Here is a 22,767-nt window from a genome sequence, read left to right as displayed (position 1 = left end):
TCAAAAATTTAATTGACTTGATAAATTTTGCCATAACATAATGTTTATATGTGCATAGATATACCATTTTTTCCAATTTAATCAGCATCATCGAACTTATTAGCTTCCAAATAAAACTCTTGACACCATTCCATTTCTCACCAAATCGCATGCATTCATAAACATATACTTGAAATATATCCATATCAACAAATCTTTCCCCTCCCCATTCCACTCCAATCTCAGAACATCCAGTGTAAAATAGTTAAAGAAAGAAAAGGTGGATACTGCTCTTTATACACAACTACGACGTAACATTGTGAATATGATTTTGAGTTTTCAAAATCTGCCTTGCATTGCCAAACTACTCACAAATGGCAAAATCAAAGACGAATGCTGGAATTCATCCCCATTCGACCAAAAGAATTTCAAGAAACAATTGCTACGTCAACCCGTTCGAGCTGCTCCAAAACACTTCCAGCTTTTCTTTTAGCCCTGTCAGTGCCATTCTCCAACAATTCCTTCAATGCTTCCTCCGCCCCAAGATTTCGAGCGACCTTTAAATGATCTTGGTTACCTGTGCATAACGACCACAATATCGCAGCTGCGTTTTCCCGGTTACGTGGTGAACCTGTCCTGATTACCTCTACCAAAAAGGGGATTGGCCCAGCTTTACCGATCGCGGCTTTTCCTTCTTGATGACTGGCAAGTATAGCCAATATCGCAAGTGCTTCATCCACCATTCCTCCTCCAAGATCCTTCAGCAGTCTCACTAGTGGTGGCACTATTCCAGCTCTTACAGCTCTCACTTTGTTTCCTTGGTAAATTGAAAGGTTAAATATAGCGGTGGCTGCATCTTTCTTACCTCTTGGAGTGCCTTGACAGAGCAAATCAATCAACGGTGGTATGGCTCCTGCTGCCCCGATTTGTACTTTGTTTTCATCAACAACTGATAAACTAAAAAGGGCAGCCGCTGCATTTTCTCTGGCTTCCATGCTGCCATTTTTCAGCACATCAACAATTTCAGTAATCGCACCGGCATTTACGATAGTTGCTTTATTTGCCTCATTTATGGAGAGGTTGAGAAGTGCTGTGACGGCATGTTCCTGAGTCCTCTGATCGGTGGAGGATAGAAGTTCGACTAACAACGGTATGGCTCCTGCTTCGGCTATGCATACTCGATTATCGGCATTTCTTTTAGCGAGTAAACGAAGCTCACCGGAAGCTGCTCTTTGCTGCTCGGCGTTGCCATTCGCAAGTTTTTGCAGCAAGACATCTATAGCCGCACGATCACAGTCTAAACCCCCACCCGATATTTTGTTCCGGCCATTGCCTTGTTTTTTAGGAAGCTCAATACCGTTAGTTTCACACCACAGAGCAATGAGACTTTTCAACACATAGTTGGGGGTTAAAGCAGTATGCAATAATGACTGCTGAGTCTTGGGGCAGGTCTTATGCCCCGCATCCAGCCATTTCTGAATGCAGGACCGTTCATAAGTCTGCAAAGAATCAAACGAGCCAAAAAATTTTTTTCAACGTGAATATAATTTCCAGAAGATACGAACCACATAGGCTATGTAATAAAACTTTCATTTTTTCCCAGTGAGAACTCTGAAATACCTTTGCCTTCATATAAAATGAAAATTTTCCTAAGAAAAATATTTCCTTTGGTTTATTGATTTTACGAAATATCTAAGACACATACAATTCTAGTACGAAACAGAAATTGTAATTTATCGAGGGAACTTGAGGTTTCAAACCTGCCCGGTGGACACAATCACGGGATCTTTCATCAGCTCTAGTGATATTGGGCAGCGGAAATCATCCGGAATGACCGGAGATCTATACCGGAATGAAGTCTTGTCACTTTCAGTAGCATCAGAATCTGGATTACTCATCACTACACAATCCTTTAACTTCCGCAGAAGAAATGACATGGTCTCAAAGTACTCCTCCGAAACACCATCAGGAACTCCACCGCTAGTGATAACCATTTCGTGGATGGCAAGTGACTCCTTCTTTATATCATTCATAGTCATAAGATTTAACTTCTCCGAAAGCCTTCTGAATACTGTGGGGTCAGGATCGTCGTCCATTTGGACTGCAGCTAAGTCCATCACCATTTGCAAATCAGGAGATTCCATTCGACCTACTGCTCTTCTAAATTGTGCATGTACGAGTTCAATCTAAAGAATGAAACAGATTTCATTGTGAAAAAAAGATTACAAGGGAATCGACTTTTTAAATCTCAGCAACCATAATGATGTAAAGCACCTGTTCTCGAACTTCATCAGGCATTTTGAGTTTAGCATAGGGAATCTGGTCCAATGCTGCTACGATCTGTTCAGTTACATCATCGAACCTGCCAGCAATCTTGTTAATTTGTAGAGCCTGCATCACATTTGAATATTAGACAGAAAAACTTGAGCACAAAAATGCACACACTAGAGATAAGTCCAGAGGTTATAAATATAAATGAATCACATCATTAAGGGTCAAATAAAATCAACGACTTCACAGCCAAACAATTTCCATTAATATGTAAACTTAAAGAACTCGATAACTTTTTGCCAGAACAATAAGTATGTCATCCAGCAGAATTATTTTTCAGTTTCAGCACATTCAACCTTTAAATGACTGGTATTTGATCAACAAGCATATAATGCAATTTTAGATATAGTAAGACATGATACTTAGAATCCTAAAACGTCAATGGAGTCTCTTTGAAGTATACAGGTCTTTAATTCCAACATATACACAAATTAACTTAACAATTGTGCCGAACAAAATGATATACCTGGTAGGCTAATATCCAGAAGCTAATTCTTTCCTCGTCACAGAATCAAACCCATAAACAAAGGGACCCATAAATTTTCTTGCTTGTGGCAACCTTTACGCTTTCAGAAATATTACAAGACCCGTCTAATTTTTTTTTTTTTTTTTTTTTTTTTGTGGTGGTCCAGTAAAAATAAACGTTTGATCAATGATCCTTAATCATCAATAACCGTATACTCTAGAAAATCCAAGGAAATTAGCAACAATCCCCTGAATAAGCCATCAAATTATAACTTTTTAAGGCTCATAAGCTAAACTTAAATCCACATAATGATAAAGGATAAACAAAAGAATAAAGAGCAATACTTAGACCTCTCTCAGCAAAAAAAACAACATACTAACCAAAAAATAAAGAGAAAATCTTTCTACATATAAATTACCTGGAAAATCTTACTGCCTTCGTGGACCGATTTAAGAAGCTCAAGAGCCGATTCAATGGCAGTTCTGAGGGAGGCAAGCCCCTCAACGGCGTCGCTTCTGATTCCCTCCTCCGCACCACCCTCCTTCAACTCTTCGAACAGAGGGCTCAAGAGCTTCACCCGCCTCACCAGATTACCGTACATCTTCTTCGAAACCGTCCTGCAATCTGGTAACCCATAGATAGCATCGACCAACTCGCAGAGTTGACCCAGCACATCATCATCCTTGGAATTTTCCGCCATAGGAGAATCTCAAGAAAAAAAACGCGTTTTTTTTTTTGGAGGTTTTGAGAGAATTTGTGAACGACCCGGATGGAAAACAAGAATCGGGAGATCAATGGGAGACACTTCGATTCAGGTGAAAGTGATTGAATAAATAGTTTTATCGAGTGGGGATTGGTGAAAATTGAATTTGTGAAGGAACGGAGGCTCGTTGAATTTGTAGTATTCGAGTCTCCGTGGCGTTGCGTGCTTATTATCCTTTGATTAATTTAAATTTTTATATTATATAAAATATGGCAACTTATCATACAACAAAGACAACTATGTGGTGGTTACTATAATTGTTTTTATCGATAAATAAATCGAAACATGACGTTTGAATCACGTATAATTTAAAATATTTAAGTTATATTTATAATTTTACGTTTAATTTCTTTTTAAATTTTGAAATTTAATTAAAATTAGAATTTGAGCTTTCTGTGCAGAGTAGTTCTCTTGTAAGACGGTCTCACGAATCTTTATCTGTGAGACGGGTCAATCCTATCGATATTCACAATAAAAAGTAATACTCTTACCATAAAAAGTAATGTTTTTTCATGGATAACCCAAATAAGATATCTGTATCACAAAATACGACCCGTTGGACCGTTTCACACAAGTTTTTGTCTTCTGTGCATTATTATTGAGATTTAATTAGCCGATTTATTAATTTCTTTATCGTTTTGATTTATTTGATTAGATTAGTAGCATAATTAATAATTTAATCAGATTGGAAGAGGTCAATCTTGAACGCATGTTAGTTTTGACTTTTTAGAATAAATTATTTTTGTATCCCTTCTCTTTACCTTACCATAGATTTGATCCTTTTGTATTTACAACTTTCAGATTTGATATTTCGTTTGTTCCCCCAAATTTGATCCCACATTTTTTTAATGGATATGATCTATATCACCAACTTTTATTAAAATTTAAAGCTTCCCTAAAAAAAAGCTTCTTCTAATTATGAAGAGTTAATTATATTTTTGGTGCATCTTTCATTTCCTTCTCATTTATTTCGAGGAATCTATCGATCAGTTCTTTTTTTTTTTCATTTTTTTTGAACATAAAAAATAAAATAAAATCAATCCAGGAGATCCCGAAGAACGACACAAGAAAGACAAATCCGGGAGATCCGGGAGATCCTTTTTTGTGAAACATATTGCGACTTCGGACTTTGCTTTAGAACAATGTGAAGAGTCGTTATTTGAAAAAATAAACAATAAATAACGATTTTATGCATAATATCCAATAAAATATAAATAAAAGAATATTTAAAGTATTTTATAAATTTTAAAATTAATAATTACAATTTTTGGGTTAAATCAGTTTCGTGCATCTTCTTTATGATGTGGTAAAACTTGTCTGCTTATTTATTAAATTCAACCACGTATAATCCACATACTTATATGCAACTAACGCCAAATATTATAAATTTGCATAGTTTTCTAATTATTAAAAAATAAAACCTAAATTCCTTGTAAATTTATTCATTTATTTAATATGTGTTTACCAATATTGATTTTTGTTTGATAGGTTACAATGTTATATATCAAAATAGAGAAAAAGATGGAGACTAAAATCAATTTACTTGAAACATATTTGGGAGCCAAATTGATTATTTGAAAAATAGGATAACTAATCGACGTATCGTTTGTTTTTTTTTTTTTTAAAAAGAAACTACGAGTTATAAGTGGGAACGGAGGGTCGATCCATATCCAGAAACATCATAAAGCATGAAATTTTCAAAATCTATAAAAAAGATTTGTTACAATTAAGTCTGGAACATGAAACATTCTTTCAAACTTGAAACCGATGCCAAATATTTCACACCTTCCGCAGAACCGATTGATTTTAAACGCGTTAAGTAACAAATAATTAAGGTGAAATATCAAGTATTAAAACTAAATTTAGTTGTATATTTGAGCACAAAAACTTTGTTTTTTCCACAAAATTATTATAGCCATTCAGGTTGAGCTAATGACTTTATCCACTTAAATTTAGGGATCACTTTGGCACGTAAGGAACAAGGATGGACCTAATTGCAAAACCCTTAAACTATTGATATGAAAATATATATTATTTTAATATTTGAGAACTAAAATTTATATTATTACCATAGCATTTTAAGTACCAACAAAAAAATTTCTAGAAGCTACTATTTTAACTTTTAAAATCGAAGTGAAAAGACCAATCTCTCCCAAATTGAAGAAATAGTCAATAATACAAATCTCAGTTCCTCGAACAAACTGAAACAGATATTCAAGAGATACCCCTCAAGTCTTCATATTTCTAAGGAACAAAGTCATGGATAACACATGTCACTCGAGTCAAAATCACTTGGTCATTGCTTTAGAAAAAGAAAAGAAACCACTTCATCAGATTTTCTGATCTTCAACCTTGATTTTGTGAACAAGGGTCATTCCATTGACAAATGTATGAAGGATAGGATGGAGGAAAACGAACCCAGAAGCTTTGTCGATGCAAAGACTGCTCGATATAAATGCTAACAATGTTGTCTTGACCCTTCAACTCAAGTCCATATGAAACAACTTCTCTTGGCTTTTGATGTGCATTTTTTAACATCCTCTGTTTTACTCGAACCCAGTTGAGGTGACCTGGAAATCAACAGCTCCACTCATAATGACAACTCTTTCTTGATCAATTTAGGGGCCCAAAATTCCGAGTATTGCCTGAGCTGAACAGTACCTGCTCTTCGACTGTCCAACGCACCATCACAATTTTTGTAAAGAAGCCAGAGGTGTGTAGATGACACTTGTTTGGAACTTGGAGATTTCTACTTGAAATACATGATTTCCTATCGACACTCTCGGGCAACTTATTTTTCCTTGAAGAAAATTTAATGTCTTGTTCTTGCTGACCTTGTCATCTGCATCATCTTCTATACTCCCACTAGTATGAATTCTCAAACGGATTTGGGGAATCCTGAACTTTAAATGATCCATTGACCAAATGACAAAATAAAATTGTAGATACTATACTATTATTGGTTACTTCCAGCCCCTATATAATGAAGGCCACTGTAACAACCCTGTCTCTATTTCTTCAATTGATCTATACCAAGTCACTTTTGATACTTCTTATCTCATTCAGCTCGGCTGCAGGATATCAATGGTGGGTTATCATTAACGAATCCGATTCCCCAGTAAATCAATAGCATCAGAATATTGCGGTTTACAAAATAATCACAATGGCCCAACTATCTAAATTCATTCCTGCCATTTAAATACATTTACCTGAGGTGAATAGAGCACCATAAGAGCAAAATCACAAGCTAACCACAAAAATGAGCATGCCACTTACACATGAAACAAAGAGTCCTCATCACTTGCAGGACCGCAGATTAATAACTTCTTTAGATCTTTACCTGCACAAGAACACATGAAAACAAATCATTGAACTCAATATCTTACAAATATATCACATGCTAATTAAAGACAACCATCGTGATAAAGAAGATATCTTTTCTCGTGGGGATGGTGTGTGTGGGGGGGGTGGGGAGGGGGGGTTGTGATTCATGTCAACTTAAGCATGACACAATGACAAACATGCATAGTGAAAATCGCACAACTGCGCCAACTGATTCTTTTGCCCCATGCAAATTTGGTAAAATTAATTTGGTGTAATTCCATTAATGGAACACAAATTGTCGCTTTCTTCCAGCTTTCGTCTAGCATTCAATATACAGAAGCGGAGGCGCATCACCAGCATCCTTCATGTTTTCAGACAAAACCTTCAACAACTGATAAATCTCTGCACACTGGGGGTGCCTTCTATCTTTGGATGTAAAACAGTTAGCATAACCAGAAGCATCAATCCAACTGCAACCGACCTCCTTTGTCCAACCCTTTTGTAGCATTTCTTGCCTCAAACTCTTCACATCTTCCCAGTTTCCTTCTTCTGCATGCATGTTAGAAAGGAGAACATGATAACCTGTGATCCTGCCAGCCCCCTCAATTTCAAGCAACTTATTAGCCACAGATTTTCCCAACTCAAAGTTTTTATGAATTTTGCAGGCAGCGAGCAGTGACCCCCAGATTCCCGACACATTGCCTTCTTTACCCAATCTTAGTGCAAAATCATATGCTTCAACGACCCTCCCAACTCTTCCTAACATGTCCACAATACAAGCATAATGTTCTCTTGAGGGTCTTATCCCATATTTGCACTCCATCAACTCAAATATTTCTATGCCTTCATCGATTAAACCAGCATAACTGCAAGCGGATAAGACTGCCACAAAAGTAACAGCATCAGGGTCTACGCCCCATTCCTCCATAGAATAAAATAGCATAAAAGCCTTCTCAACCATTCCATGTTGACCATAACCCAGTATCATATTAGTGCAAGTGACTGAATTTTTTCCAGTGGTAGTCATAAAAACTCTTTCGGCATAAACAATTGCACCTGATTTTGAGTACATATCCACCATAGCAGAGCTCACAAAGACATTTTGGTCCATGAAATTCCGAATAGCAAAACCGTGGAGAAGCTTACCCAGACCTATATTACCTGACTGACTGCATGCTGGAAGAATCGAGACCAAGGTCATGGCATTGGGGATGACATTCTCCTCCATCATCTGCTGAAAAATAATGAAGGATTGACCAATCAACCCGTTTTGCATGCTCCCAGAAATCATGGCGTTCCAACTGGCTTGATCACGATCGTCTTTGCAATTGCTATTAAAGATTGTTTCTGCAGCTTGTGTTAAACCTGATTTTGCATACATATCTATGAGATAACTCTCCATACCACTGAATTGAATACAATGCCTGATCAGATAAGCATGGGTCTGCTTGCCGATTTCCAGGTCTCTAAGATTTGATGCAGCCGAGAGCAAAGCAGTAATTGTCACATCATCAGTGGAAAATCCGTGCTTTTGCATCTCATAGACAAGCATCAACCCTTCATCATCCAACCCATTCTGCACCAGAGCAAATATCATGGAGTTCCATGACACAACATCTCTTTCCTGCATTTCACTGAAAACTTTGAATGAATCGCAAATCCAATTGCACCTTGAATACAAAGCTATAACTGCATTGAGCAGAACAATAGAAGAAGCGAAGGAAATCTTAATTAAATATGAATGCAGCTGCTGGGCAACATCCAAGCATTGCAACTGTGAAGCTGCGGTTAATGCCAGGAGGAATGTCACATCATCTATATCATCATCATTCTGATACTCCAAGGCATTACAGAACAGCTCAAGTGCATCGATCGGGCAATTATTCTGAACATAACTACCTATCATCGCGTTCCAAACATGGGCGTTTTTCTCTGAACAATTATTAAAAATCTTCCTAGCTGTATCAAGGCAACCAACTTCGGCATACATGGAAATCGCTGAGCTCACCACAAACAAGTCATTTACATACTCATCCCCCAATTTCACAACCATCCCAAAAACCAAATTAGCAATTTCAATATCCCTTAAACCAGCCACAGCCGGAAAAAGATTCACAAAACTAACAACAGTAGGCTTAACATCCGTTTTCATCATCATCAAGAAAATCCCAACTGCTTCCACAAATTTACTAGACTTTGCGTACCAGGAAATCATAGTGTTCCAAGAAACCACGTTTCGCTTCCGCATGGTCTTAAACAGCCTCGCCACCATATCACACCTCAGCAAATGTACCTCACTCAAAAGACAAGCCAGATACATATTCAACAAAGAATTGTAAACAATCCTACTGGGATTTACATGGGAACGTAAAATATGACAGTGCAGCGCTTTACCTACCACAAGCTGCTTCGTCTCAGCACAGGCTTTAAGCACGGAAGAGTAAGTATAAGCATCACACATTTGAGGGGTCGAGGAGGAGCTTATAGTAAAGAACATGCTGGAGTAGAGGGAGATAGCTTCATGTGGCATACTGTTACAAATGTATCCGATAATAATAGTATTCCAAAGAACAGTAGTTGGCTGGGGAATTGCATCGAAAAGTTGGCGTGCGAGGTGGACCTGCCCTTGTCTGCAGAGCTCACTCAATCGGAATCGGATTGTTTTTTGTTTTCCACGTGGATTTTGGTCTAACTGGTGTGTGCCTAGTGTTGTCGAGTGTTGTTGTATCGGCGAAGCCGCGGCTGAGCAATTCCGGTGGCATGTTTGTGCGACGGAAGAAGTGGAAAATGGTAGGGGGCAATGGTGAGGACAACATTGCCAGACGCATGGCTTTGGATATTTCCGATCTACATTTCCTTTGGTTCCTATTATTTCGTTCCATAAATAAATAAATAAATATATATATATCTTTTAATATTATAAATATATGAGTTTGAATTATGAATTTACATGTATGTTCTTATCTTCATTAAATTATATTTATTAATACATATTTTTTGTTTGTTTTTCCTAACTATTAATGACTTCTACAATAAATTGAAGAAAATTGAAATTTTGCTACTATTTTTTAGAATGAAAAATTTATTTACCATTTTTAAATTGAAATCTAAATTTATTTTTCATTTTTTGGAATGACATTTGCACTCCATTTTTTTAAAAAATATTTGTCTTTAATGAAATTTAAAATAATAGTAATAATTCATTTTCTAAAAAAACTTATATCTTTAATGAAATTCGAAATGATAATAATAATAAATATATGTTTTTTGTCTGTTTTTTTAAATTTTGATTTTACTATCTTGTCCATAAATTGTTGTTGTTGAGATATTTTGGTAATCACTGAAAATCGAAACATTTGAATTGTGTTTTTAGATTCCTGATAATTTGTTTGTCAACATATTATTTTTAATTTATTTTTCAGTATCGTGAGGGATAAACACATTTATTACAATATATAAATATATTATCATATCTTAAAATTGATATTTACTTTCATTTTTTACATGTTATGAGTCTTGGCCAAATGAGCCAACAATAAATTCAAGCAAACGAATACATAAAGTCTGGGGCGAAACCAGAATTATGTGATAACCATAATTAAAATATAAATCAATAAATTTTTAGTGAATTTATCGATGTTAAGATGCATAAAAAATCTTATATGATAATGTATAAAATTTTGTGATGAAATTTGCACACCATTTTTTTAAAAAAAACTTATACCTTTAATGAAATTCAAAATGATAACAATAATAAATATATGTTTTTTTTTTGTTTTTTCCTAACTATTCTTGAATTCTAAAATAAAAACAAGAAAAATGAAATTTAGCTATCATATTTTAGAATGAAAAATGTAGCTATCATTTTTTATAATGAAATTTAAATTTATCTTCTATTTTTGGAATGAAATTTGCACTCAATTTTTTTTTTTATAAAAAATATATATCTTTAATAAAATTTAAAATAATAATAATAATAAATATATATTTTGGTTTTTTTTCCATCTATTAGTGAATTCTAAAATAAATTGAAGAAAAATAAAATCCAGCCACCACTTATTGAAATGAAATTTACACTCTATGTTTTTTTAAATAAAACTATATCTTTAATCTTTAATGAAATTTAAAATAAATAAAACAATAACGAGATTTACATTTCATTTAAAAAAAAACGAACTATTTTCTTATTTTAAAAATAATTATTTTTGTTATATTTATCTGTTGGGTGCAATAATTGTCCCTGCTTGGTAGAGCCATCGAAACGTGATGCTTGAGCTGTTGTGCGGTTTAAAAATATTTGAGTTGCACCATTACCACTAGCTATGGCTTTTGGTAAAGCGACAAGTGCTCGGTCCTACAATTGATATCAGAGCTAAGGTCACGGGTTCGATTCCCATTGATTGCAATGAGTGCAATTATTGGGAGGGGAGATTGTTGGTTGCAATAATTGTCCCTGCTTAGTAGAGCCATCGAACCGTGGTGCTTGAGCTGTTGTGCGGTTTAAAAAGATTTGAGTTGCACCATTACCACTAACTATTGCTTTTGGTAAAGCGGCAAGCGCTCGGTCCTACATTATCTCCTTTTTTGTTAGAATATAATTGAAGTTTACGTTTTTGTTCAAAATTTTATAATTCTCCAATATTTTAGTAGGTATTTGTAGGACCGAGTGCTTATTGATTTACCAAAAGCTAAAGCTGGTGATAATGGTGCAACTCAAATATTTTAAACCGCACAGCAGCTCAAGCACCACGGTTCGATCGCTCTTCCAGCAGGAACAATTATTGCACCCAACATTCTTTTGTAAGACGGTATCAAGTAAATATATCTCAAAAACGAGTTGATATTTTTTTATTAATTAATGTTAATTCATTTAAAATAAATCAAAGAAAAATGAAGTTTATACACTTGTCAAAATTTTATACTTCTCCAATCTTTGAGTAGGTCTTTTGTGAGACGATTTCATAGATATATATACTTGATACGTGTCAACCCAGTCATTTCCATATTGAAAAACAATGGTTTTTCATAATTCGGGTTGGATATGAAACATGTTTCACAAAATTGACTTACGAAACAGCCTCATAGGAGTTTCTGTGCTAATTTATTTTTAACTTGAGTAAATTAACATCCATGAATAATGTAGATAATAATATTAATTAATACATATCTATTTGTTTGTTTATTTGTTTTTTTCCATCTATTAATCAATAAATTCTAAAATAAATTGAACAAAATGAAATTTAGCAACCTCTTTTTGGAATGAAATTTAAATTTTGCCTTCATTTTTTGGAATGAAATTTACACTCTATTTATTTATATATATATATATATATATATATATATATATATATTGAAATTTAAAATAATAAAAATAAATACATGTTTTATTGTTTGTTTTTCTAAGCTATTAATAAAGTCTAAAATAATTTGAAAAAATAAACTTAACAACATTTTTTGAAATAGAATTTATACTCTATTTTTAAGAAAAACTATATATTTAATAGTATTTAAAATAAATAAATGAATAATAAAATTTATGCTCCATTTTTTAAAAATGAATTATATCCTATTTAAAAAATAAATTTTTTTGTTTGATTTTTCTCTCTTTTTTTGTTTGATTTATGAACTCTATCTTAATTATTTTTGGATGTCATCTTTGTTTGATTTTTTATTAATTAATGAATTTAAAATAAATCAAATGAAAATGAAGTATACACTTTTGTTCAAAATTTATAGTTATCTTAATTTTTGAGTAGGTATTCTGTGAGCTGGTATCATGAATATATATCTGAGATATGTTGACCCGGTCAGTTTTCGGAGTGAAAAATAATTTTTTTCACGATTCGAGTCGGATAGGAGACATGTTTCACAAATTTGACCTGTGAAACAGCCTCAAACGAGTTTTAGTGCCAATTTTTATTTTTAACTTAAGTAAATTAACATCCACTGAAAAACGTAAATTATGTGAATTTACATGTATGTCTTTATTTTTGTTAAATAGTATTAATAAATACACGTTATTTTTTGTTTTTGGGTATTAATTAATGAATTTTGCAATAAATTAAAGAAAAACCAAATTTTATTTTGGAATAAAATTTACAGTCCATTTTTTTAGAAAAATTATATCTTTAATGAAATTTAAAATAAGCAATATGATGTCAGGAGTACGCACAAAAACTTCCTAAGAGTTCATCAATCTCAGTACTACTCTCACTCATGCACGCTTAATCTAACAAAACTGAATGATAGTGAAAGATTAATCTTTTAATTCAAACATTTCTTGATCTTCAGGTCAAATGTTATATTTGTTATCCAAGACAAGACTTTTATTTCTTATAATTGTTATATACCGTGCAAAGCCATATACAAACCTAATTATGAACATAATGAGAATTGCACTAACGTGGGTGTCAATGGGCCAAATCGTAAAAATTTCAGCATGTCAAACCCAAATAATTGTTTGGTGCCATGAGAGAACACTTCAAAAGAATGAAAATGAGTTTAAATTGGGTTGACGTGTAATAATTACTCTTAAATTGGTTTGACGTGTAATAATTACTCTTATATACATCAAAGTGATAGAAAATGAGGAATAAGAATGAATTCATATCATTTTTATGTGAAACAAATTAGTCTTATATCTATAGTTAAAATGATTTTATAAGATTTTAAAATTTTTCTTATGTTTTTTAAATATTTTTTTGGCTCAAAAAATAATTTTTTTAAAAATATTACAATTATCTTCATGTTCTATGCCCCGTCAAATTTCTTTCGATGAATACTTGTTGAACTTTTAGCTACTTTTTCAATGATATGATTTATGTATAGAACTTTATAATTTAAAAATATATCATGAGAAATTCAGAAATTACGGTTGTTGTATGTTCCACACATGCAACCAGAGCCGTACCTGTGGTTCACAGGACCTGAGGCGACATGTTGAAAAAAAATCTTGTTGTGATAAATAACCGTAGAATTTAGTTTGAAATTTTAAAATAATCAAACAATAGATATAAGGAAAATATAATTTACGAATTATATATTTATTTCTTAACGATTTTTTTCTTCGTGCGCCACAACATCAACATGGCTCTAACGTAATGCAGTGTCATATGAACAATTATATTAGAAAAAGATTGAAATTGGCAAACATTGTACTGTATGTTACTAAAATTGAAATTTATCAACATAAACTACCAAAATAACAAAATGATAAATATAATGAACCAATATTGTAAAAATATATAATTTGTTTTAAATAATGAATATAAGATTTTATTCAAGAAAACGGAAAATAAAGATATGTAAAATAGATAAGTATTACAATTTTTTGTGTTTTATTTTTTGAAATGAGTCCAATTACATAAATTCAAGAAAAGAGGCCAAATAATCGATAAGTAAAGCATAAAATTTTAACACATGAGTTGACACAAAATAAAATAATAAATATATTGGACAAACATTATCATTTTATGCATACAAAATTTTTAAAAATTTAATTAATGAGCCATGTAGCTTTATTGTTTGGGCTCTACATAATTTGATTAAATCTCCAATGAACACAATAATCATATTTAATCATGTTTTCAATGAGTCAATGTCCAATTTTTTTAAAAAAATGTCCAATGCACATACTATTTAGGTGCAGACCCTAACAACATGAGACCAACGATTTTTTTTTTTTTGGCCCCTATGAAAGCCGGGCCCTGAGTTATATACTATGTTTATACTAATATATTTTAAAATATTTAATTTAGTCACGATGATTTACAAAATCATATAAAAATATTGATTTAGTAAACATAAATGAAACTGGAAAAAACAAAATTCACATTTTATTTGGTATTCTATAGAAAATCGAAGTCATCTTTAATACCTCTTGTTGTGTGTCTTGCTGACTTGAATATGTCAGATAGTTGATTGAAGTTGAAAGAGATTCACGAGGACATTAAACATGTATCAAACAAATATTTTAAAAGTTTGAAAAATAAAAGAACATTGCATCTCCTCAATTTATTATATATGGCAAATGCACTCCAAATTTTGTACTCGCACGTACATCACTTGCATTCTTAATCTATACTAGTATATATATATATATATATATATATATATATATATATATATGACTTACTATATAAATATATTTTTTTATTAAAATTTTATATTGTTATTAAAAAAAATTTATGTTAAAAATATTATTTTATAAACAAACGGAATTAACTCTTAATTCTATGTAGCTCTGTTTTAAGAGTAGGTCTCTTCTGAAATGATTTCACGAAAGTTTATCTGTGAGACGGGTCAACTCAACCGATATTCACAATAAAAAATAATATTCTTAACATAAAAAGTAATATTTTTTCATGGATAACCCAAATAAGATATCCGTCTCACAAAATACGAACTGTGAGACAGTCTCACACAAGTTTTTGTCCTATTTTAATATAAGTCACTAAATATCGATAGAAGCATCCCATAAAATCCCATATTGGCCTTGAAAATGTATGTATATTCTCGACACTAATATTTAATCTCAAAGTAGAACAAAAATTTTATGAAACGTAACTTTATCTCAATTCTGCAACAGACCAACCATCAAATGTTTAAGGATCCATGTCGTACAAAAACCTAAAGAAAAAGGAAAGAATATCAGGCAAACAGATCAAACCAGAGTTGAAGGATAATCGAAGCAATTATCCCTTCGGACATGGGATTCTTTTATCGTTGATCTACTACTGATCTTCAACTCTTGAACGGATTTGTCGTCCCCACTCGTTCTTCAAGCGTCTAAATTCTTTTCTACCGATCTTTACATCTCGAGAAAGTGGCGGGAAACTATCATCATCAGTGAGTCTCAGATCGTCGTCCACAGCGCCGTCTTCGGCTTCGTCGACGTCTTGTTGAGCCTGATCATCATTGTTGATCACTTGCGCGTTTATACTACTATTATCTTCTGCTTCTTCTTCGTTCGTCTCGCCCTGGTGTTCGATTGTTCCGTGGATCTCATTGCCATCTTCCATTTCGTTGTTGTTGGTATCGACATCCTCTGTTTCTTTCCCCTCCATAACATCACTTTTTTCCATCTTTTCGTCGATCGTGTCTTCTTTTTCGACTTCTTTCGAGCTCGTATGGTTACCCTCTTCGATTTCTTTGTCGATTTTATCATCCCTTTCTGTACATTCGTCTTCCACTTCTTTTCCCTCCGTATCACCACCGCCTTTGATCTCATCGTTCTTCATGTCATCATCTTCGGCTTCTTTCCCCTGCGTATCATCACCATGTTCTACGTTTTCGACGAATTCTTTCGTGTTTGTATCATCGTCTCCCACTTTTTCATCCTTCCTTTCATCACCGACTTTGAATTCTTCATCAATCATATCATCATCTTCAATTTCTCCACTCCTAGCATGATCACCATCTTCGACATTTCTGATGTTAGCAGCATCATCGCCGTCAATTTCTCCAATCCTCGCATGATCACCATCTTCGACATTTCTGATGTTAGAAGCATCATCGCCGTCGCCTTCTTCGACTTCTTGATTCTTGGAATCATCTTCCATAACCCCATTTTTCTGATCATCCTTAACTAGTTCTCCAACTCCTCCGCTGCTCAAACGATCAAATATCATCTTAACTTGAGTCTTTGATCGAAAGAAATTATCACGATCCTCGTCTGTGATCGGGCTGTTGCGTAAAGTGTCGCCCAACCTTGATACCGGAGACTGAATTAGCAAAGAGAGGGGTGAAACCCCAGATTTCCGAGTTCCTGGCGGAGAATCCATGCTAATACCATTAAACCCTTTCGTTTTTTTCGTCTTTCAGAACTGTAACTCAGACTATTTCATCCAGAGAGAAGTTAAACTCGCCCCCCATTTTTCAAAATCAAGACTTCAAGAAATTGATTCATGACCGTTGGGTTTCTAGTTATGGTGTTTTGGGCATCCGCCAAAATATTTTACTTCAAATAATTTTTCATACATACATACATACATACATACATATTACTTGAAATTTATATATAAACCGGACAAAACCGAAATCCAAAAATCGAACCTAATCGGATAGCAATTTGGATTGGATTTCGGTTCATCACAGTTTTATAAACTTTAAAATCAATTGGTTAGGTTCAAAGTTAAGACACGAAAATCCAAACTAAGCCGATCCGAAGCAATTTTGACTATATAAAAAGTTATATAACAGACTGTTAAATAATTGTTTTGCTATATTTTTACGACATATATATTTTTTTAATAAAATTATTAGTATAATGATTATCGAGTAAATTCTCGGGGTGTGTTTGGTTGCGTGAATTAAACAATGATAGATTAATAGTCAAATATTTATCCAATGTTTGGTTAAAATTTTAAGATGTTTTAATAATCATTTTGACCCGATTTAAGATCCAATTTTATGGATAACTATTCGATTATTAATCTAATTAAACAAGTGGGATACACTATCGAAACTCAATAAATTACATTTTTCTCCTATTATTGAATCCAAGTGGTGGGTTAAGTTATTTAATTTATTGAAAAAAAGAGTGTTGTATGTTAGATGTCAATCCTGATATTTAATATATATCATTATTATTTAATTTGATTTAAACTTTAAAAAATATAAAGATATATTTTTATTTTGAAAAAATAATATATTTGTATATATTTTAATAAATAATAAAAAATAAAATTTAACGTTGATTATACTAATCAATAATATTTTTATTTTTATTATATTTAATTTTATGATATTTACACTTATTAATTCAAAGATTATTAATATATTTATTATTAACATTATTATTATTATTATTATTATTATTATTATTATCTAATATTATGTATTGCTTCCAGATGTGTACAACAAATAAGTAAACTTAGCAAGAGTATAATAGTAAATTTATTAATATTTAAAAGCTAATCACATATTAAAAATGTTAAACCAAACAATCTTAATAGTATCACGTAATGTTTGATTAATAATATATCAATTTTGTTATATATAATATAATCAATCATTTATTTATCTCATCATTTGTACCAAACACACCTTCGATGCCTAATTATATAAATATTTTTTTTAATTAAATATCATATCAAAAAATTTTAATTATAATATGTTTATGTTAAATGATATTAATTAGATAAAATTTTAAAAATTATTAATATAAAGTTGTAATTATTTTTAAGATAATGATGTTAAGATAAATTGTTTATAATATTTTGTTATTTTTTATTTAATATTTAATATATTAATTTTATATTTTTTATTTTATTGTTCACAACAATTTAATAAATATTTAATTTATTTGAAATAATTAAAATTTGAAAAAATATAATTTAAATTGTAAATGATATTTAGGTGAAGTATAAATATTCACTCATCTAATAGATATGCAATAAAATTGAATATAAGATCAAGATGAATATAATAAATGAGGATCAAAATGAAATACATGAATGGAAAGTATAACTTATAAGTCAAAATTATCAAACGTATTAGCTACTAAATAATCTTTTACGAGGATGATTTTATATAATTTTTTTTTAAAATAACATATTATATTATCTCTTTACGGCATACACGTGTACTTAAATATAATATAGTGTACTTAAAAGACTCTAAACTACTGCCACGTTCGACTTTTATCCACTTATTATTATATTTAAATATATGAGAAAAAATTATACCTTGTAACCATGTAAATTACATAATACTGAATAATTTATGGTTTTTGTCAATTTTATTCATTTTTAAAAAAATTTCTGAAAAACCCAAAATTGAACTGAAATTGAAAGAAGAAAACGAATATATAGATACCTAAAATCATAAATTGACCAAATGAATACAAATTACATGATACCAAAATATGATTTAAACCTAATCTAAATTGCAGTGTACAATAGAATATGTAAACAAAACCGACACCAATTGTCGGAGTTACTATCAATTTTGGGTCATTTGCATGCAACATTACTCAAAATTTTAATTTATACCATTTTCAAGAAACTCTATAATTTGAGAAACTTGAACTAAAAAAAATAGACCACTTGCTAGAAACAGTACTAGAGAAGACGAGAGATTACCTGATTCTGAAATTTAATTAATAATTATGTTAATAAACATTACACCAACCCAAAGAAAAATTATTACGACAGTGTTGAATGTCGCATTAAGTATACAACCCAAATAACGTCGGCGTTATCCAACTCCGCCGCTTAACGCCTAGACTGCGCTTCATCCGCCTTCCCCGTCACCGTATCTTTGATATTCTCCGCCGTCTGCCTCGCCTTGTCTCCTACACTCCGTGCTGCGTCCGCCACGCCATCCACCACATTCTCGGTGTTCTCCTTCGCTCCATGAGCAGCGCCCTTGGTCTTATCAGTCACCGACCCGACCGCTTCCTTCGTCTTGTCCATCACCGTTCCCGCAGCTCCTTTCCCACTTTTCTCCGCGTCATGTGCGTAGTCCTTTGTTTTGTCGGCCACATCTCCGGCTGAGTTCTGACTTTTTCCCTTTATCTCATCAGCTTTATCTGAGGCGCCGCCGAATGCCTCCTTCGCGTTCCCCTGGAAGTCGTGCAGTGAATCGGCCGCCCTGTCTCCAGCTTCGCCCACCTTGCCCGACACACTTTCGGCGGCGTTGTTAGCCTTATTCTTCCATCCCTGGACATTCTCTTCGGCTCGGCTGTCGGTTGCATGCGGAACCTTTCATCACCCAAAAATACTAATCAGAAAAAAAAAAAAAAATCCCACAACGCACACAAATAAACCCATGATTCTTACGACTCTTACCTTAAGAGCAGGATATCTGGGAGTAATAAAGCCAACCCTGGATACTTTAGGACGAACAGGAACGGAGGGGTAATTTTTAGACAAAGAACTTGAGATATTAAGGACTGATGTGTTAGCTGCAAACATGGCTGCCATTTTTCAACGATGAATAAAAGAACTTTTGAACGTTTAACCAAACCTTGTCTTGAATATCTGTAATTTCTTACGATTGGATGAAGAACAAGGAAGAGGGGAGCACCATTTTTATAGGATTTGGCTTGGAAAGAAACTACTGGAGAAAGGAGAGGTGGCAGCCCAGAAGATATACAGCTATGGTCTCGAGTTACCACGTGTAGGATGGTGCATGGGCTGAATATGAACGATTCTCCACACGCCTTGATCTTAGCAATTTTTCTTGGGAAATTTTGGGAGCTGTCCGATTTTTTTATTATTAAATTGAAACATGTAGTCGACCATTTTGGGTAAAAATGCATCTTTTTTGTATATTTGAAATACAACGTATAATTTGGTTTTGGAAGCCAAATTTCTTTACGATTTTCATATCGAGAAAATCAAAGCTATTCGTCCTCTGATTTGGTTTGTTTGGGTATCAAAATGTAGGTTTTTTAATTTGAGTTTTCAAATGTCGCCAATTATAGTTATTATTTTACGTTCAATCAAATGTTAGTGGCATGTTCTATCGGATATATCAGAACGAAAAAATGATGCATGTTTCGTAAGTTATTATTGACCTAGAATAAAAAACGTTAACGACATATCCCAGCTCTATGTCATCAGCTTCCGACTAAATAGAATTAAATACAATAAAATTCCTAATTTATAGGATTTTGATTAATAAATCACAAAAATTTTACGTTATTTCAAATTTTCTTTAATCCGTGCATGCTTACACAAGATTAGATCACGTGTAGAATGATCTAGGACGACTTTATTACGTCCACCACTTGCAAAACCTCGAGGCCCAATCTTATCCACTGGTAATCCTATACGATTCAGTTTGGCGATTCTAGAATATTGATTTATCCAATATTCCATGGATAAAGTTTCAGCCATTTATTTACATTAAAAAAAGGAAAGAAAAAAAAAAGCTTTCAGCCATTTAGATTAATGGGGCACAAATCTGAAGGCCATCTCTACCATGCATGCACTCACATGGGCAGTGATCGATACGAAAATTGTGTTTTTTAGTATGTTATGTTTATATTTATACGATTTTGATATGTTATATTGTTAAACTAGAGTTTTATTTATTTTTTATTTCAAATTTGTACAATTCATATGACTAAAAGTCTAATTTTCCTCGACTTGACGGAACATATAAGACATCTAATAGTTGACATGTGTATCCCCTGCTACAATACATAACGCAAGCTACTCGAAGTCGAGTATGATCAAAATTTTCAAACATATTCGCAAGCTACTCGAAAATAAAATCTTGAAAGATAATTTTTTATATATATAATTGTATTAATAAAATATTAAAGATCATGAGTGGCTTGCGAACTATCAAACAAAATTATTTGGACTCATGTTCGGCTCGAAAAAAGTTCGAATGTGTTTCAGTTTGGTTGTATTTGATAATTTCGAATACAAATCAAATATTTTTCGAGTCAACTCAAAAAAACTCACGATCGGCTCGATTCGTTTAAACACTCTTGGTATGTACTGATGAAATGCAGCAATGACACATGAACACAAGGCCCGAGCAAGTTGAGATATCTCATAATAGCTAGGCTACTCACCAATCATGTAAAGGCGTTGAGAGTGCAATGCACGGATAGGGCTAGTTCGGTACGGTATACCGATTTTTTTCAAAAAAATCGTATACCGTACCGAAAAAACAGATACCGATATTGTGCCGAAATTTCGGTATACCGAAATGTCGGTATACCTAAATTTCGGCATGATATATAATTCATACCGTTCTTACCAATATATTCGGTATACCGATTTTTTGATACGGTATCGGTAAATACCGACTATACCGAAATTATTTTAAAAAAACTGTAAAATATAAACTTCCTATAAAGAAAACGAATATCCAAGACCAGAAATTATAATATGAAACAATCATATGACTCAATGTAGGTATCTTGTAGGAGATAAATGATTAGTAAGAAGTATAAATCTAGGATCAAATAACCATTAACATTGAGCAGTAATGAGGAAGAAGACATCACCACCCTCTGGAGACAGGAGCCACATTGTAGTTACCAAAAAGCATTTCAAATTAACATGATTTCTTCTGTTCTTCTGGTCGAACAATTACTTACCATAAACAAACAGTATTACACTAAGATTACCATTGGAGACAAAAGTACCCTCGGACTATTTGTTTCATGCCATACCACTTTCAAATGAGAAGTACCCGAGGTTTCAAAAAATTGATTATAGCTTGGACTTCGTGGCAAGATTCCTACAAATAACATAAGAAAATACAAACAAGTTAAATTTAGTTTCTTTTGATCTCCATTTCTACACATAGCCAAAGAAAAATATGCACCAACTCCAAATATTTTTTTCTCGTGTGTAGTCAAAAGACTTGCAAAAGTTCAAAACTAAATTAACTTATAAATATAGTCTTACTCTTTAAGTTAGACCAAAGTGGAGGCAGAAGATGGAATGTTGGCACGGTCTTGAGTGGCGTTTGCAGCTGCAAAAAGCATTATAATTCATGTTAGATTAATAATGACAAATATTATATGACTTTAAACTTAATTAAATAGAAAAACTCTCACCCTTTTCAATTTCTTCAATTTCCTTATATAATTCAACGTCATCATCGGTTGGATCTTTCCAAAAACTGAACTCCTCTGCTCTTAGCCAATCATTGGTGCACACCAATGCTTCTACCATTTTAGGACTCAAACTGCTCCTAAAAGGATCCACAACTCTTTTGCCCAAGCTAAAAGCAGACTCACTAGCAACGGTTGAGCATGGAATTGCAAGAATATCCTTGGCAATAAGTGAAAGGATGGGGTATCTAGTTTCACTTGCTCTCCACCACTCCAAAAGATTGAAAGATTGATTAGATCGTTTTTCAATCTCATCGGCTAGGTACTTATCCACTTCATTGGATATCTCTTAAAGTTGTTCTTCTTCGTTCTGTGCTT

At 32.9% G+C, this 22,767-nt stretch overlaps 3 protein-coding genes across 3 annotated transcripts; all 3 read right to left on the bottom strand.

Moving 5' to 3' along the window:
- Nucleotides 1-154: 154 nt before the first annotated feature.
- Nucleotides 155-3,702, bottom strand: LOC142537632 (U-box domain-containing protein 14). Its single transcript, XM_075643133.1, has 4 exons — nt 3,195-3,702; nt 2,254-2,370; nt 1,740-2,165; nt 155-1,478 (listed from the first exon to the last, which is right to left on the bottom strand). Exons 1-4 carry the CDS (start codon nt 3,474-3,476, stop codon nt 408-410), a joined length of 1,896 nt encoding a protein of 631 aa, XP_075499248.1. The 5' UTR covers nt 3,477-3,702; the 3' UTR covers nt 155-407.
- A 2,048-nt stretch (nt 3,703-5,750) lies between these two features.
- On the bottom strand, nt 5,751-9,706 carry LOC142537625 (pentatricopeptide repeat-containing protein At3g22150, chloroplastic-like). Its single transcript, XM_075643128.1, is given in 4 exon segments — nt 5,751-6,727; nt 6,816-6,879; nt 7,081-9,648; nt 9,650-9,706. Coding segments are annotated over 2 exon segments (2,508 nt in total). The 5' UTR covers nt 9,692-9,706; the 3' UTR covers nt 5,751-6,727; nt 6,816-6,879; nt 7,081-7,182.
- A 9,241-nt stretch (nt 9,707-18,947) lies between these two features.
- LOC142517119 (uncharacterized) lies at nt 18,948-19,891 on the bottom strand. The gene is made up of 2 exons (XM_075619902.1): nt 19,655-19,891; nt 18,948-19,567 (listed from the first exon to the last, which is right to left on the bottom strand). Exons 1-2 carry the CDS (start codon nt 19,787-19,789, stop codon nt 19,079-19,081), a joined length of 624 nt encoding a protein of 207 aa, XP_075476017.1. The 5' UTR covers nt 19,790-19,891; the 3' UTR covers nt 18,948-19,078.
- Between the last annotated feature and the right edge of the window lie 2,876 nt (nt 19,892-22,767).

This window comes from Primulina tabacum, chromosome 1 (genome assembly GCF_025594145.1).
Source record: "Primulina tabacum isolate GXHZ01 chromosome 1, ASM2559414v2, whole genome shotgun sequence".
Classification (NCBI taxonomy): domain Eukaryota; kingdom Viridiplantae; phylum Streptophyta; class Magnoliopsida; order Lamiales; family Gesneriaceae; genus Primulina; species Primulina tabacum.
The sequence above is the reverse complement of the archived record's forward strand: the minus strand, read 5'-3'. Positions and strand labels throughout refer to the sequence as shown.